General features: G+C 39.7%; 1 protein-coding gene across 1 annotated transcript in view; it reads right to left on the minus strand.

Annotated features, from left to right (window-relative positions):
- Nucleotides 1–16432, minus strand: part of GRM5 (glutamate metabotropic receptor 5) — a 246074-nt gene extending 229642 nt beyond the window's left edge. The window contains 2 exon segments of the mRNA XM_032099124.1: nt 8060–8940; nt 16338–16432. Of these exon segments, the coding sequence (XP_031955015.1) occupies nt 8060–8738 (679 nt within the window). The 5' untranslated portion in view covers nt 8739–8940; nt 16338–16432.
- Between the last annotated feature and the right edge of the window lie 1689 nt (nt 16433–18121).

The following is an 18121-nucleotide window of genomic DNA, read 5'->3' on the forward strand; positions in this document are numbered from 1 at the left end:
TTGACCATGTATCTGGCCAGCTATAAATGTTGTCAGACTTCCAGAAAGACAAATCAAACCCCTCAGTTAAAGGAAATTTTAAATATGTTCTTTTCCAGTCAGTATATTTAGAATTATGAGTTACATTATGTTCTTTTAAAAACAAAGCAGTGATTTATGAAAAAGATTTTCTGCAAATTCAGTTGCCAAGGTAGATGGCAACTGTTCTCTTAATAACCTTTCAAATCACTCCTTTAATGTATACATATACAATATAGTTATATAAACACCGTGTGTTACAGCATGGGCTGCCTCCACATCATAAGCCTGCAATCAGATTTTAGTAAGATGGATGCAACATTATTCTCTCTCCAGTGGCTTTCAAACTAAATTGAAGCAAAGTCTATAATTTTTGGCTCACCTCCAAGATCACTGTCTCCCGCATGAATCAAGAATCAGCTAGTTCAAGAACTACCTTAGGGAAGGCGGAAAAGTTTAAAAGATCCAGCACTTTGCCCTTTCTTAGCTTTCAAAGAAATCACAAATTAGCTGTTATAGGCACAGGAAATGTTCTTCGTGTATGGACCAATGTAAATATCTATTCTGCTCCTTTACTGCACAGAAAGTTTCAAATTTTGAAGCACCATTGACTTAATTTCTGCACTATTAAGCTGCCTACAATATGGTTTTGATGCATAAAGATATTGACAAGTGCAGGATATCCTCTTTTTTCCTTGTTTCTGTAGGAAATTAAATCCTATTTTCTTGTAAAGTCTTTCCTACCTGGGGTCTTAAACTAGCACTCTGGAAAGTGGGTTCTCATCCTAGTCCTTCCAATGGTGTTGGATAGCTTTTTTCTGTCTCTCTCTCCTTGTTCCTGGCTCCCGTCTCAACAGGGTTCTGATCACCCCTGAATTCTCAATTACAGGATCTATTTCAAGGAATATGAAATAATGTTTTGGGAGTTTTGGGGGGTTGGGTTTTTTTCTTCATATATCAAAATGTACTAACTGCACTTTTGACCATAAAATCCATGAAAAATTACTTCACAAACTGATGATTTAAATTTCCTGTCACTATGTAGCATGCATGAAAAAAGGAAAATCTACAGTGTGAAGGATAAGGAACACAGATTCAGAAATACCACAAAAGTTTACAAATAATGAATAATGAGACCTGGTTCATCATCTTCTTCTTAACTATTGGATTAATTTTGGATACATTTCAACATAAAAAATATTCAATTCGTATACAAGATTGGCGGTAAAAAACACATGCTAAAGGAAATGGCATGTGAGAGAAACTTCCAGCTCTTTCTCAAATAAAACACCTTTTGCCAAAACTGTTAAGGAACACTAACATTTGTGAAAAGCAATTAAAAGTTAACACAGTTTAGAACAAAGATCCCATTTGATTTATCAAGTTATCTTTTGTCAACTCTTAATATAACCATGCCAAGCAGTTTATTTTGACCAACTTCTAAATGTTATCATAGCTTTAATTCACTAAAAAAAATTGTTATTTTAGCTTTGAATTCCAGCTTGGGATAAAAATTACTTCAGGAAATGTATTTTTTTTTTAATTGCATGGAATATCTGATTTCCGCCACGTCCATGGCATGTAGTTTTCAATCTCAAAGACAAAATATCAGTGAAGGATACAGAAAAGGAATCACTGTCACTACTCATAAGCATCTGATAGCACATATTATAAGAACCATCTTTCATAAAACTGCTCTGACCCAGTAAACAGTGTGCAGTGAAACTTTGTTTTCTGAAAGTTTTCCAAATATCATCAACTTTCTAGATCCCTCTCTGATTGAAGAGGTGCAGCCTGGGCAGGGGGACAGTAACTGTGCCATTTCCAGGCCTCAAGAAGTGGAAAAATGGAAGATGAAGCTGGAGATTGCTGGACTCTCGTTGTTTCTTCTCAGTGAAGGCAAGTTTCATGAGACTGAAACTTCCATTGAATTGCTATAGAGTCTAAGTGGCAGAAAAAGTGTCATTCAAACACTTAGTCCCTAACCAAAAGCAGCAAAGTGACATTTTGACAACACAAATGACCTGCTCTTATCTAAGCCCACCTTACATCATTCCTTTAAAAATTACTTTTCTTTTTAAGCTTTAGAATAGCACATCTCCTTGTTCACATTCCTTTTGCTGTCTCATGGTATTTGCCCTAAGAATCTTCATCCCCACTCACAGAATGCAGAGTATACCCCTCATTTTATATTTTTCTGTCAGTCAGGATCCTTCACAGCAGATGTGTTTGGCCTGAGCAGTCTAACAGCAGTATTAAAGTGTTGTCTGGGTAGTCCCAGACTGCAGAGCAGCACAAACATTAACTTGATGTTACTTCAGTTCTCTGTCTCAGGATTCCCAGCTGGCAGGTAGCATTTGCTCACTTTTCACAACTGGGATGCTAGGATAAATATTTGAAACTAGGGAAGAAAAAGGCTACCTCTGTTTCAGATGTCAACTTTCAATAAAAATGAGCAAGCAACAAGATAGGACTGGAACTTGAATTGGGTATTTGTTCCCCACATTTTCTTTCAGATGAGAGATATTTTTCAGTTTTGCTACAAGATTAGTGTGATTAAGAGAATATCAAATTGTGATCATTCTGATCTCAAAATTTATGTTTGAAACAGTTTAAAAGTAATTTCAGAAAACTTTAAACACATAATTATTTCACCCAATGGCAAAAATTAAATATTGTTGGGATAGAAAATTCTCTAGTCTTTAGCTAGGAAATCCTTTAATTTTCAAAAATCAATTTTTAGAAATCGATTTTGTCTGCACCTGAAAATATTTTCATGGACTAGCACAGGTGTTCTTGGTATATTATTTCAAGATGGTTTTTTTTCTGCATATAAAGAATGAAAAGATATTACCTCTGCTTCAAATAAAATTAACCAAATTTTCAATTGTATTACTTTGTGAAAGGCAAATCATATTTCTGACCATGATACAATTATTGTCTCTAAAGAAGAAAAATCTAGAGTGAAGGAAAGACCTCATATAAGTACAGTTTGTTCCAGGCAACTGGTTTAACTTCAACTTACTGCAGCTCTTTCATTCATTTTTTCATCCTATTCTCACAGACTATGATTAATTTTAATTTAGCTTTTTATTTGGGAGCAAAGGATGCAGGCAAAACCAGTCTTGTAACCAGACACTTTTGAACAAATAGGAAAGGAACTGTGTGAAATAACCCTTATGTGCAGGGAAAAAAAAGGTCTGCTTTTGTTATGCTTGCTGAATTACATCCCAAGAAAATGAATGTGAACCACCTCTTTATATGCACTTATGATACATTTAAATGGAGGAGAGTGATGTTAAACACAGAGGACTTTGAGGATGAGTTTCATTCAATGTTTACCTGCAGAGCTGCCTAAGAAAATGTCAACAAGCTGCCTTATTTCTTAAGGTTGTGATCAAAAGCAAATTACACCTTTTACATAACCAGAATAAACTTCTCCCTTGCCACCCCCAATATATTTGGCTTATTGTGTTTCAATTGTGCCCCTGTACAGTTCTATTTTTCGAGCATACATCACCTCTTCACCCCATTCTGTGCAGCAAAATAAGTGGTTTCCAATGGCAATGAAAATTGCCTTTCTAGTTATTAATTCATTTGACCCCAGGCAAATTTTAAGCAGAGATTCTCAGGGATTGATCTTGTTTCTGACTAGGAAGGCCTGATCAAAATGTCAGTCTGGTTAACAGGAGGGTATTGAGTTCAAACTGGCTTTTAGAATGAGGCTTTCAAACCTCAGTGACAGGAAAGGAGAAAATTGCACATATGATCTTTCAAAAAGACCAGGGAGTGCTTTCATATGGGAAATGAGGTAAACAGGCAGTTCTGTCTTTTTCAGTAGCCAGCTGAAAGGGACTGGTTTCTCCAACCTGATTTCTCTTCCTGATTTCTCCAACCATTTTCAATTAACTGTGGTGTCAAGTGGTTAAGCAAGAAAAGGCTGAGAAAAATGCCCACGATGCATGAGTTGCATGGCCCACCTGCACACCAACCATCACCACCCAAAAGCCAAATATATGCACAAATTTTCCTCTCTACACCTTCCTGTGTGCATTAGTTTCCACAGAGGTGGACAACAGTTAGCATGAGCTAAAAAGGATCTCAAACATTCTTGCAATACTGCGAAACTAGACATGGGGCCTTCTCTCTGCTGTGCTACTTCTCTTCAGAGAGAAGCACACACAGAATTCTAAGCTGCATTATTGACTTGCTGTCTGTCTGTGAAGTTGGTTTAAGAAGTGAATGTTGGTTTAATTTTAAGGAAAGTTTGTTTAAGCTCTGCTCCTCTCACGGAAGTGGAAAAAAACATCTGTAATGTCAGAAAGAATTGGAACAGTAGGAACTCAGCACACCCTGCATGCCTGTTGTAGTAATCCATAAATTTGAAGGCAGTGGCTTCAGGCTTTGAGCAACAGGTCCTTAGTAAAAGGAGTCTCACATCCCAGTTTGCCTCATTTCTGCTCACTCCTAGCTCCCTGCCATGCACTGCTGACTTGTCTGTTCATGGGGCCACAGTGTGGAATGTACCTCAGAACTGATATGGCTTTTTGAAAAACGGCCCTCATTGTGCATGAAATGTTTTATTTTAAAGACAGATCAGTTTAGAGTAGAGCCCCACAAGTGATTCAATGCAAGGAAGAGTTGGAGAATGGGGGAAGATAACAATGATAATGATTCCTGATACAGTCAAGCAAGGCAGAGCTACAACCCAAGGCTATATAAGACTTGTGAAGATTTCTGATAGGCCTGTGTAAAATACACTACAGTAAGTGAATATGACCCTTGTTTTATGAGAAATGTCATTCATTTGTTGCTCACATTTTCTGTTGAAGAGATTGTAGAATCTTCCTCCTTAAAATTACAGGAGCTACACTGACAGCAGTCCTTGCTACCTTCCCATTTTTAAGAAAAAAATTTACTTTTAGTGGTCACTTGTACACTTGGAGGCATCACCTGGTTTAAATTGTAACACTAAATGTCAAAGGAGCAAAGCTTACAAGAATCTCTCAATTTTTTTTTCTGTATTTTAAATCTGGAAGTCTTGAGTAAGGATTTAACAACACAACTTCAGACCAACCTCCCAAAATATTAATCCACTGCAGACACAGATAATTAGTAAGTGCATAAGGAAAGATTCAAACAAGAAGTTTTGTATTATGAAACTATTGACGTATGGCCAGGCCTTTCTTACACTAGACCAAAAAGAGATCTGTGAATTTATCTGCTGATGGGACTAACAAAGGAATGAAACTAACAGGCTTTTTATGACTCTTTTTTACTCCCTATCCAGCTTTGGAAGAGAGGACTCTCCCTCTCCTTGGAAATCCTTCACAGAAGCCAAAGATCATATTGATCAGAATATGGTCATAAATGTCAAAAGAGTCTTGTTAATAAATGAATAAATGAATGAAAATTATCTAAAGGTAATGAATGTAGCTGGCCAGAACTACTGGAAGCATGAAAAGAAGGACTACCTTCTATGGGTGGTCAAGATCCTACATCAATAAAAATTGCAAGGAGCAGGATTCAACAATTTTTTTTCTAGTTTGAAATAATACCTGTGAATGTAGGACACTGAGTTGAGTGGCATATTTAGAATGTTATAAATTAGCAGATACTATATTAAAATGAAAAATAATTACAAAATAAATAAATAATCTCTCTTTTGCTTATTTACTCAATTCCTTTTCTTTATCATTCATGTCTAGGGTTTTTTAATGGTAATTCAAAAACAAAAATGCAAGGGACTATGCATTGTCCCTAAAAAATGCTAAGACTACGTGCCATAGTCTTTGGAAAGTGCCCAGAACATCAGACACTGTCACATTTCAAAGAAATACCTTGATCAGTTAGTATTTTTCTATTCCATCATAAATACCGTCTGTTCTATTGTAATAAAACTGTTGATGCTATTTACCTAGAGAGCCTATTTATCATCATTACCAGACTATGCAACTAGATTATAGGATCATAAGGTTCACCCAAGTTTAATGTTCTTTCACTGAAGTCCAAAATTATATTGCTGTAAATATGCTACAAATGAGGCCTCAGGTTTTAACAATGTTCCACCGACCATATCCCCTTTAATAATGGCAGAAGCAGGCACATTTTACTACATATCTAGTTCTTCATTTCTCCTTCTTCACATACAGCTCTTCTCTCATTTACTTCTCTTGTCTTGCCCATAGCGTCTATGTCCCACTCCAGCCCTTGCGTCCCTATTCCCTTCTTTCCAGTGCGCAGTACAAAGTTCCTCTGTCCTAAGATTAGTGTGCTGTATCTACCATCTGCTCCAAAGAGTGTCCTCAGAAAGTGGCAAAAGTACGTATTTTCACTCTGTGGAGAATCAGACCTTGATATAAGCATGACTATTCCCACACTGAATATAAAATCATCCTATCTCAATAAGGAGAGGTGTAAAAGTTGTTCATAGCAAAAACTAGATGAGTCATCAAAAGTAGTCAGGATATAAAATTTTATGCTATTGTTAGTGGCATTGTTTTTGACCATGATGTTACTCATACATATTTGTGAAGGGAAGGCTGCACACCTAACCCTGCAAAGGCACCAGCTGGTGCAGAATACCTTCACTACGTGATCTCATGTAGAGTGATTTATATATACACTGTTTTATACACTGAAGCTTTACATTAAACTACTAATGTATTTAGGCATCCCCATACAAAAGAGGCTTCAGCTGTTTACCAGCTCTCACTATCATGATTGAAATGTGATTGCAACCATCTGCATGCAAGTTCTAACCTTTTTTTTTTTTAATACTGCAGAATTATCACTGCATATCCATAGGAGGGAAGAGATCTCGGCATTATACCGTTGGACCAGCATCTCCTCAGAAGGGGTTTGAATAGTATAAATTCTGCCAGAGAAGCATACTCAGTGTGTGGGAAGGGCAATCTGCTCTCTATTGGTTGTAATAAAGCCAGCAGCATCTGCTGCTGTTCAGCAACGTCGCCACAACTACTCAATCTCTTAACATTCTTCGTTCTCAGATCGTATTCTGAGCCTGCCATTCAGCAGCTGCCTGTTTGAACAGAGACAACGTGGTGAGGTCCAAAGCTCATCACAAAACTTAATTCCATAAAACTCCTTAAATGGTGGTGTCATTAGGCGGGGGCTGATGAAACTTGCTCTTAAGGCAGTATGAAATTCTTCTAGTCACTTCTAGCCAGATGAACTCACTCAACTATATCAGTACAAGGAATAATGAAATCAAGTACACTTTTCCGTAGCATTTCCCTTTAATCATATACCCTTCTGAACACTGGGTGAAGGGCTTAAGCTCTATGTCAAATAAATAAAAAGAGGAAAGCCATTTAGCACACAGTTCTGATTTTCTGGACACCTGATGGAGCATAAATGTGTGAGGAAGAGTCAAGGAAACTTCCCTTGCTCTCTCCCAAAACCAATGGCCAGAGGCAGAGCAAGAAGTGGTGCAAAATTCCATGGAGTACTATAAAAAGGATGGAAAGATTTCTGATCTCGAGGAGCTGGGACAATTTGCATTCAAATATTAGCCAGAACTGCATGTTTTCTAGTACCTATGCCTCTGTGGCTCAGATATTAAGCAGGAACACATTCTGACTCAGCTACAGTTTCAAATGATGATTTATCTCTCATCTGCTCTATGAGGACTGGATGCTTTCTCACTTCCCATTGATTCTAAAATAGTCATAATTATTGTTCTACATAAATACACTGATTAGTAGATAAAGAAAAATAAATAAATGTCAACTAAATTAAATTAAGGTCATTTAGGAGACTCCAGATCAAGCACTTTTACCAATGAGTGGCCCTAGAGCACACACCATCCTGTGTTTCAAAGTTTGTTTTCAGCCATTGACAACACGGTGATACTTCAGACCCACAGAGAATGCAAAGTTATTATTCAGTAAAGTAAAAGTCTATACTGTTGACAGCTGACTGGCAAAAACCCAACAACATCAAACTATCATCATCCATCAATTAGACCACATCAGAGTATTTCAAAGGCATTTTTATATGGTAAAAAACAACCTCTTACCTTCAGTGTGTACAGCAGAAACATAGGTCCAGTTATAGCGTTTGACAATGTCCACCATCGCCTTCGCTTGCTGTGCGTCAGATGGCACCACTCTCATAAAATACTTGAACAGAGTTTTGTCGCTTAGGTCCATGCTTGTGGCAGAATAAGCAATCTGAGGTATATTGAAAAGCTGCAACAAGTTCTGGACCTGGATAGCAACGGAGCTGGAGCCAGGCCCAATGACACCAACAATGGGTTTCTTGGAGCGGAAAGATGATGATGATCCATCCACACATCGCACCATCCCTTCCTCTTCTTCTGAAGAAATAAGAGAGTCCCTTATAAACTCAATGCTCTGCTCCAGAGCCACAGCAGAATGCCAGCAGGAGTCCCTTATTTCACATCCTAACGTTATATTTGGCAACAGTGTGGGGTCCAAATTAATTCTGTCAAGGGTATGTAGCATTGCCTCCACTCTCTGGATACCATACTGCTCTCTTACCTCTCCACATTTCCTCTCATGAACTTTGTCGACAGTTGGTTGATGATGGACAGAGAATAGAGCTCCAATGATAATATCACCAGGCATGTGTGCAACCACCCTTCTCTCATTCGCCTGTGCTGAAACCAAAAGCCCAAAGTTCCCACAGACATCCTCCTTCAACAGCAGGATTGCAAGGAACAGCAAAAGGACCATTTTAGGAAATGGTTTAGGCTGGTAGAGAAAACATGATGGAAAAAGTTGGAGAGCTGGTGAAAAGCAGTTATCAAATCTTCTGGATAGAAGAAGCACTATACTGCTGGTTAACCAGGAGTTGGCATGTGTTCTCTAAGGAGTCACCATCAGCTCCAAGTGGACAGCTATGCAGAGCTGCACATGTGGTCATAATCCTCATACCCTTCAAAAATTAATAAATAAGAGAAAGAGCTTTAAAATTATTTACAAAGTCAGCTTTATAATATTTTATAAAATTGCACCTACTTCTACAGTTCTCAATAGCTGTAGTACATTGTCTACTGTGTACGCTTGCTTTCATCATTTTCAAGCTGGAAAACTTTATCTCAGTTAAGCGTTTCATAATCTTAGGCTTGTGCTTCTGCTAGTATAAATCAACTTCTTTCTTTTTGACAATCATGTTTAAAAATTCTTTGGGAAAATGTTTTCAAATGCACAAAAGACAGGCTAGTATTTAATTATACAGAAGAAAGGTGTTGCCATTTCTAATATGTGTCTTCGAAAACAATTCCCTTTAATTTTAGACACTTTCTATATCTCTAATACATATGCCACACTAATGTACCCTGGGCTGCACTCTATTATCCATTCCAGCACTAGGAAACTGCTGCTAACACACAGAGCTGTTATTCTAAGGAATGCAGAATGTATAAATCTATTTTTACTTTGCAAGGTATAACATGAAACAAATTAGCTTTTAAACAACATTAAGAAAACCGATTTTGTTATTAATATCTATATTTGTTTGAAGTGAAGGAACAGTAATTCTAAAACAGCAAAGCAGTGAAATTATTTAGACCTTTTTATATTCTTACTTCAAAAATCATCCAAAAGCAATTTGAAAAAACCTTATATTGTAGACAAACCTACAAACTTCACTGGTATCAAGAAGTCAACACAAAGACTGTACAGATGCACAATGCTTAAAATATTTGATCAGCTACGTTTACCTATAGACTGCAATGCAATCTGCACTCATCTTTGCTGTTGCTGAAGGATAAATAGAAATAAATCAGCAAAGACTTCATATCTTGGGCTGTGGTTAACTTGTGGAACTAGAAAATGTACTTGAAAGTGTTCTGCACCTGGCAGTGGATTTTCAGGAGAATTCTTGCAGTTTTAAGTATAGTGCTTAAACAGTAGTTTGCCAGGTCTTGATCCCTGAGCACATTAAAGTACCATCTACTCTCCTCACTTGCCAGTGAATATATTGATAGTACAGAAAGGTAAGTGCACTTTTAGATCTAAGATGATGAGTTACTTAGTGAACCATATGCCCGATTTCATTATTGACAAAACAACTGCAAAATTCTGGGGCAGAACATGATCTCAGTTTTATTGACATAAAACTTTTGATGCAATAAAAACAATTAAAAATTCCATACATTTCAGACACCACCAATCACTTCTAATCCATTAACAATGACTCTACCAGCACCTAGATATTGTAAAGTGAAAGAAACTATTGCCATAGAAAATCTACCTCTGTTTCTTTGAGTTGAAAATCTCACAGGATTTTAATCTTGAATTTACTCCTCACAGCTAGGCCATTCAGTATAGTGCCACAGTGAAAATCTTCCCGATTCTGAAGATTGACACACAAATCTAAAAACTTTCTTCTGCTTGATGTTAGACTTTCTCAAGTATTGTTTTACCTAGATGTATAAATTATAAATTATTTACACAGAGGAGTAAGTGAATGAATTTGAGTGAGTATTCCCAAATAAAAAGTAAATCCTTAAAAAGAGGAAACATTATATATAATATTTAAATGTTAATTGCAATATTAATAAGTTCATGTAATATTAATTTTAGTAATATAAAGTGCTAATAATAAAATAAGGTTCAGACCTGTACTGTAAAACACTTCAAGAAGGTTTGTGTTTTTTAAGTCTGTGAAGAGTTGGCTTATCAATACTACAACCCTGTGCCACTGAGGAATAACAGCTGTTCAGTTCAGGTTAATTAGTCTCTAATTACAGACTATCACTATTGCTTATGTCTTGCAATTATTTGTTCCATCACTCTGAAGTTGGTACCATATAATTTGCAAACAGTCAAAAGGATGAATGACAGGGGATATCTTTGTACAAGATCCCAGCTGTTAAATTCCTATACCTTTAATTAATTGAATGTATTATGACCCCCCCCAAAAAAAAAGAAAAATCTATTTATTAACTTACTAACATTTGAACAGAAACAGTACTCTGTTATTTGACACCGTGCATACTTATTTTTCTGAACTCAAATTAAGGCTACACGTCCAGAACACAAGTATATCTAGACAAGTGCCAGCTCTGCCTCAGACTGCAACTGCATATACAATTAGATGCCTTTTTATAGCCTACCTTCCTGTGAATCTGCAGATGTATAAATAGAGAGACTTCAGGAGTTTGGGGTGAGCTCGTGGTATAAAAGAATAATCCAATCCATCATTTTAATTCTGCAATGCACATTCACCAAATTTTTTGGTCTTGTGTCTGTGGATTAAACAATTTCCATACAGGATATATGAGAAAGAGAGGGCAGGAAGGCCATTTTTATCTTCTTCCCTCCAAAGAGCAGCTGTTTGCTCTTCTTTGTTTATAGTTGTGTCTATCACTGTAAAATTACAGAGTAAAGAATGAAGCAAAGCTGAAGGTCTCCTTTATACTACTGGTTCCACAATACTAGGATATGTCATAGCTGGGGGATTCCTATTTCTGAAAGCAATAAAATCTTTCTACTCCATGGCATCCAAGGGAAAAGATGGTGCCAGGTGCAGACTGCAGTTCCTTCACAATTAATGAACTTTTTTCACTGTGTTAAAGCTAAAGTCTATTTACTTGGGACTTTGAAAAGTTCCTAATTACACTGAGAGCACTGCTTCTGTTTTATAGTATTGGGTTTAGTATTGCACATCCAGAGCACCTGAAGTCAATGTTTTCTGTGTCCTTTCATGACATAATGAAAAAACTAGAAATTTATATTGACTAATATTTCAACATATTTGTATTGTGTAATAGAGATCTGGTTCTCTGGTCTTACTCTTGTACTCATAAGCTTAAGAACAGAATGGTTGAGGTGGAAACAGGAAGTTGTCTGGTCCATTCATTCTGCTAACTGTAAGTTCAATTAAAACAGATTTCTTAGCTTCATGTCCAGTCAGGTTCTTAATATCTCTGAGAACGGAGACTCCACAACTTTTCTGGGCAACCTTTTTGACCACAGTCACAGTAAAAATGATTCTTTTCATGTATGTTTAAACAGAATTTCCTGTATTTCAATTTGTGTTTATTGCCTGTCATCCTTCTGATGGGCACAGCTGGCCATGCCATGAGAAGATACCCTGTGACTAATCAGGTAACAAATCCCATTTTAGGCAAAATGGCTGAGCAGAGAGCTAATAGACTAAGCATACTAATTATATTTCCTGGAGAATGTCTTCCTGAAGAGAAGATGGCCAAGGGAACTATTCAAATATACAATTTCACTGTGCTTCTCTCCCAAAAGAATCACATACAAATGCCTCCACATTTTGATTACAATTCTCTCTTACTACAGGAAGCATATTATTACAAGCAGGATGAGTATTAAAACAAAATTAAGTAAAATTTCATAAGCTTAAATATAACTCTTGTTTAATTTGTTAGAGATAATCCTAAAGGGAATTTGACATGCTATAGCCTTCAGATTGAGAACAGAGGTATTGGCAGTTTCAAAGACAGTGAACTCCTGAGTGTGTGCACAAAGTAATGGGAATAGTTTCCCAATTAATAATTCATCTGCTTTAATTCATTTTCATTGAAACATGCACAGCACTTAGGGTCAAATTTATTTTTCACACTGTTCAATTTTTTTCATCAACAATGGACTTATCCCAAATTTACTGAAACATAAGCAAAATGGAATCAGGTACTTAATCACTGGCGTGTCATGGTTTGTTGCTTATTTCAGTTACGGATCCAACTATAAACTTATCCTGAAGTCACACTCTTTAACAGCAGAGAACACTTTGGTCTCAGTCTTCTGGTGCACTAACTTCAGACTTGGAGCAATTGCAGAAGAAGTAGGGCAGAAAAATAACACTGCCTCTCTGTCCTTTGCTCAGTCTGCCCTAGACAAAAGTTTACGTACTACCCATGAATGGTAGTAGTACCCATACTACTGTGACTGAAGACACAGATCTGATGAAGCACTCAACATGTACCTGTGACCTCTGTTCTCCCTGGCAACATAAACTTCATGCCAGACTCTGTCTGGAGAAACTCTCAGCTGTTCCCTTAGGGCAGAGTTCCAGCTACTTCATGTTGAGGTTTAACGGAGTAGAAAATGAGCATCTGTAAAATTCCATGAAGCACCACACAAATCTTTCATTATTAAAATATATAAATCTTTCAAAATTATACAAATCTCAAATGCATGTCCATCTGTACTTGCAGTCCGTAGAGACCAAAAGAAACAAAAAACACGCTAATATCTAAGGGCATTAATTGAAAAACTTGATCAAAAATAAGACTATGAGCAGTGGTTCAGAAAGAGCTGATTTTCCACTATATTTGTGGCTGAGAGTTGCTACATGGGATGTGTCTGACTGTTGCTAGGGGTTTCTGCTCCCGCAGGTGTAGCTGTGGTTAAAGCTGTAGGGTGACCTCCTTTCCACTGGGGCTTACATTATTATAGCAGCGCCCACTAGTGACCCCGCAGAGAAGCACCTGTGCTTTGCAATCTGAACCTACTTGGCTCGATGGTTTCTAATAGGCAAAAGACCAACTCAGCTAAGGGAAATTCTTTTATTTATTTCTTTCGGTATCATGGGAAAAAAAAAAAATTAAAAGAGAGAAGCAGCAGCGCTTCCCTTCCGGTTTCTTCTTTGTTACACTTTTGTGTAGTTCATAGTACCTGAATCTTCAGGCAGATTTAAATAATAAAAGTAAAATGCCAGTTTACTTATCAAAGAACAGTGCTGTGATAGAGTGAGAACTCATGGCCCAATCCAGGAAAACACTTAGGAATATGTTCTGTGCTTCTCAGAAGAATACTATTGGTCAAATATCTGTAAAAACTTATCTAAAGTTTAAGGTTCTCCTTAAAGGATTTTCAGGATCAGAAAAGTCACAAAAACTAACGTCCTTAAAATCCATTAATTTGTAGTGACAAAATTTACTTATGTGTTATGTTTGTATAACTTAAAGCCATATACCTGCTGATTAAATGCTTTCCAGGCATTCATTTACAATACATACTGCATTTAATTTAAATCCATCAGAAATGAGATAATATATGTCTATATGGATCAAATCAGTATATCCCAAGGAATTAACCTATGTATTATCATCAAAGAAGAAAAAAACATAGTGAGCAGCAACTGAATTACTGGTTCAGAGTCAGTCATGTCACTTATCTCTCAGTGAAGATCTTACCGTAGCAAAATATGGAACAGCCTTAGAGAAACAGTTACATAAGGAGAGAGATGTCTCAGCTCATCTTGATTTGGACCAATGTTAGGAGAAAGTACACTCAGTATGCTAAGCTTTGCTGACTTCTGCTATGGCATTGCAAACTCCAAGCATTGCGTTCAAGCTATTCTGACAATCTCTCTTCCAATGTTCTGGGGAGGCTCATTTTGCAGGAAGAGGTCCCCCCTACACATTCCTCAGAGGCAATTCACTTTGGTCACACAAAACCTGATGCACTCAAACGGTCTTTATTTGAAAATCATGAAATATGACCACCCTGTTCTGAGATTTCTACTATGGTTTATTTTTTCTGTCCCCAAAATAACCAAAAGAAACCAAAAACCCAACATCAAGCAAACATTGTTCATTACATTATCAGGTCTGCAAATTCCAGTGGACGTTGGATCAAGCTCTTTGACAAAAAAACACCAGCCTTGTACAAAAGGAGAGACTACAAAGCAGTTTTCTCTAATTCCACTTAGAAATAGTTAAAAGCTAAGCAGCAAGGGAGAATTTTCACCATTTAGTCAGAACATCCACTGGAAGTAATAGACTGAAGTGTTGATCATATTTCTTCATAGCTAATAAACAGAGAATGCTTTAATTATCAACAAGACACTTAGCAATCCCTGGAAGTTCTTCCCCATGTTATGTCCACACACTCTTTCAGGTTGATGAAACAATTTTGGCTTTAGTATGTAGGTGTTTAACTTCCGAGGGAAACTTGCAATGATCGCCGTAATTTGGCAAATACACTACGTATTGCTGCTGTTACCAAGACCCAGTTATACCATATGAAGCAGGAACTAATAGCTGAGGTGTGTTTTCATCTGTAATCCTAGACATTTTATTAATTGATAAAACTGTATGGGATGGAGGAGGTGATCGAGAAAAGGCAACAGCAGTTTCAGAAAACATTTTCCAGCAAGTCGCAACAAGACTAGTTATGGTGGGATGCCAGTAGTACCACTATGCCAGAAACGTCATAACTATGTTTGAAAATAAAATGACGGAAAATCTACATAGGGACCCCAAAAATACTCTCTGAACATTTGAAATAATGATCAACGCTGTGATTGTGTAACATAAATATTAACATGTAGTCAAAGTATTTGAGAATTTGCAAAATATTAGCATGCAATAGAAATGTTTAGGAATGCGGTAATTAAAAAAAACAAGGCATAGGGAGTTTAAAGAGCCTGACAGTTAACTCCTCGATACATCTTTCCCTTTCAGGATTTAGAGTGGTGTATTTTCAAGATGATCTTCTGTCCCTTTTGACGTGATCCCCTACTTTGTCTTCGAGACCAGGAGAAAGAAACGTCCTGGCTCTCCCTACACCCAGTCACCCCCTTCCCACCACCGGAAATTGCTTCTCAGGGATGAGACGGAATGTGAGTAGGGCTGTCGGGGTGGCGGAGCCCCAGGGTGCGGGACAGCGCTGCCTGCGGGCAGCGGGCAGCCGAGGGGAGCGGGCAGCGGGCAGCGAGCAGCGAGCAGCGGGCGGCGAGGAGCGGACGCTGTCCCTGGTGCTGAGCACCGCCCGCCGCTGGCGTTTGCCGCCAGGCAGGTCTGTGCAAGGGGAAGATAAAAATAAAACAACCTAGAAATCAACCGATGGTAAAAATTGCCGTGGTGGTCACATTTGGCAGGCAGGATCGCATTTTTACAAATAAATGCATAGACCTGGGTCTTAAACTACTGGACAAGGTTAATTCCCAGCACAGCTACCTGCGCTGCCACGACTGAGTGGCTGTGCATACAGACGTGCATGTGTGCATGCACGCTGGTGCTTAGGTCTCTGTCTCCCTGCTTGGCTGGTGGTATTGCTGTCCCCCTCAGTCCATAGTGAATCATTTTTGCACGTGGAGAGATTAGCTTTGATAATTAAATAAGGAACAGACGGGACTCGCTGAGCAGAGCCAAGTGATTTGTCCCAAGGTCACACAGAAAAGTCTATGGCTGAGCTAAGCCTGGCTCTCTCTGGAAAACAAATACATTCCCGTTTCCGTTATACCCTCCTAGCAAGACAAATCCCCAGTTGTGAGCAGAGGAACTATACCACACACATCACCAAGCCCAGGTATGACAGTACCCCCAGACCCTGCAGCCCCACACATACCATGCTCCCGCGGAGGGATCAGTGCCAGCTGCCCTCCAGCATCCTGACCCCGTCATGCCCCTGCAGTCCCTAGAGAGGTACCCCACCGGTTGGCTTGATGGTCCCCCAGGAGTTGTACTAGTCCTCCATCAACCAGGGTACTGACCAAAAGCAAGAAGAAGGGAAGGAGAGGGGGAGAAGAGTCCCTCCTCTATCCACAGCTTTTCTGTCCACAATCCGCGGCACATAAATACCTTCTCCCAACCCACAGCGTTACCTTGTCAGTGGCAGCAAGTGCTTCTTCCCACAGTGGTGGCAAAATGGTCCTTTTGGTGGCAATAATTAAGACAGGTAGGGGTAGGCACCTCCTATTTTCAGCGACGGCAGAGATAGCACTCCTTACACAGACCTTCTGGAGCTGAATAATCCTCAAATGCCTCTGCAAAGATCACCAGCAGGTGAGCCCCACTCGGCTAGCATTGTCACTCCTTCAGCTATAGGCACAACCTATTTTCTTCTGATCACAGGCAAATGCTGAGGACCGCGTATCCTACCCCCGCGAATGCATGCACATACACACACGCCATGCAACACGCTGTTCTCTCAGCATCGCCCAAATCTCATTTGCAAGGGGCGTGAACGGTCCCTGGATTTAAGGGAGGGGGAAGGCATGAGGAGGAGGAATAAACAAACAAACGATGAAACAACAGATGGGTCTTTGCTCTCTGCTACCACAGCCCTGGTCTTCCTAAATACTTGCTGCAGCCTGACTCACCTGCTTAAACACCTCCGCCCTTCCTCACATATGCACAGTAGCAATCTCTCTATGTTTATAGTGAGCTAAGCCTGCGTTCTGCCCTGTGAGGAAATCTCTCCAGATGCTCTGAAGGGTGTAAAGTCCCCCTACAAACCGACACCTCTCTCTCGCACTACACTCCGGCAAGTAAGAAAGCGGCAATCGGTTCAGAACAGCATCATCCAAAGGAAAAAAAAAAAAAAAAAAAAAAGCTGTTTAAAACGGAGTCGAGGGGAAGAGTTTACCCCTGCGGTCCCGGCGACCTTTTGTGAACTAACCCCCGAACTTTGCTGTCCGCCAGGGTCGCGGTGCCCGGGACCCGGGCGCTCCGCTGCTGCACCGGGCTGGGGGACGAGGGGGCTTTTCTTATGGGCGAGTACCGGGCTTCAACGCAATTTTTTAGTGCCACCAAGTGGCATAGATCCCTCCAGGAAACCAAGCAGCATGCCAGCCTGGGCTCTGCCTGCTGCTCTCTGGCAAGGGGAGAGAGGGGGATGCAAGAGCACCGACCAGCCCTCTGCACACAAACACACAAACACACACACACGCAGAAATATCAAGCAGAAAGGAGGGACTGTTTGCCACTGGAAGGACAGGTTGCCCTCTCCAGCCTTCGCCCCTTCCCTGGCCTGCAGGGTGACCACACTGGCCACGGCGAGATGAGGACAGATGCCCCTGCCAAGGGCAAACCGAGTTGCCAGCCCCACAGGCGGGTTGTGCCCCGACTTCTGTCCCCCGTGGGCTGCCCCCCGCTCCTCCCCACGGCAGGTGTTACCTGCAGCCACCCTTTCCTGCCGAGCACTCTCCCCTCCGGCATCCCGGGCTCTCTGCACCCAGAGGCTCTGCAGTTCCCTGCCAGCCCCCTGCCTCCTAAGCCAGCATCCCTGGACCGTATCTGCAGACCTATGAACAGGCTTTTTATTTGCCTACATTCTGCCCACAAGCTCGGTACCCTCCGAGCCCATCCTCTTCCCCGCCCTCCCACAAACCCCACAGCAACATTCTTGCC

This window comes from Corvus moneduloides, chromosome 2, assembly GCF_009650955.1.
Source record: "Corvus moneduloides isolate bCorMon1 chromosome 2, bCorMon1.pri, whole genome shotgun sequence".
In the NCBI taxonomy this organism is placed as follows: domain Eukaryota; kingdom Metazoa; phylum Chordata; class Aves; order Passeriformes; family Corvidae; genus Corvus; species Corvus moneduloides.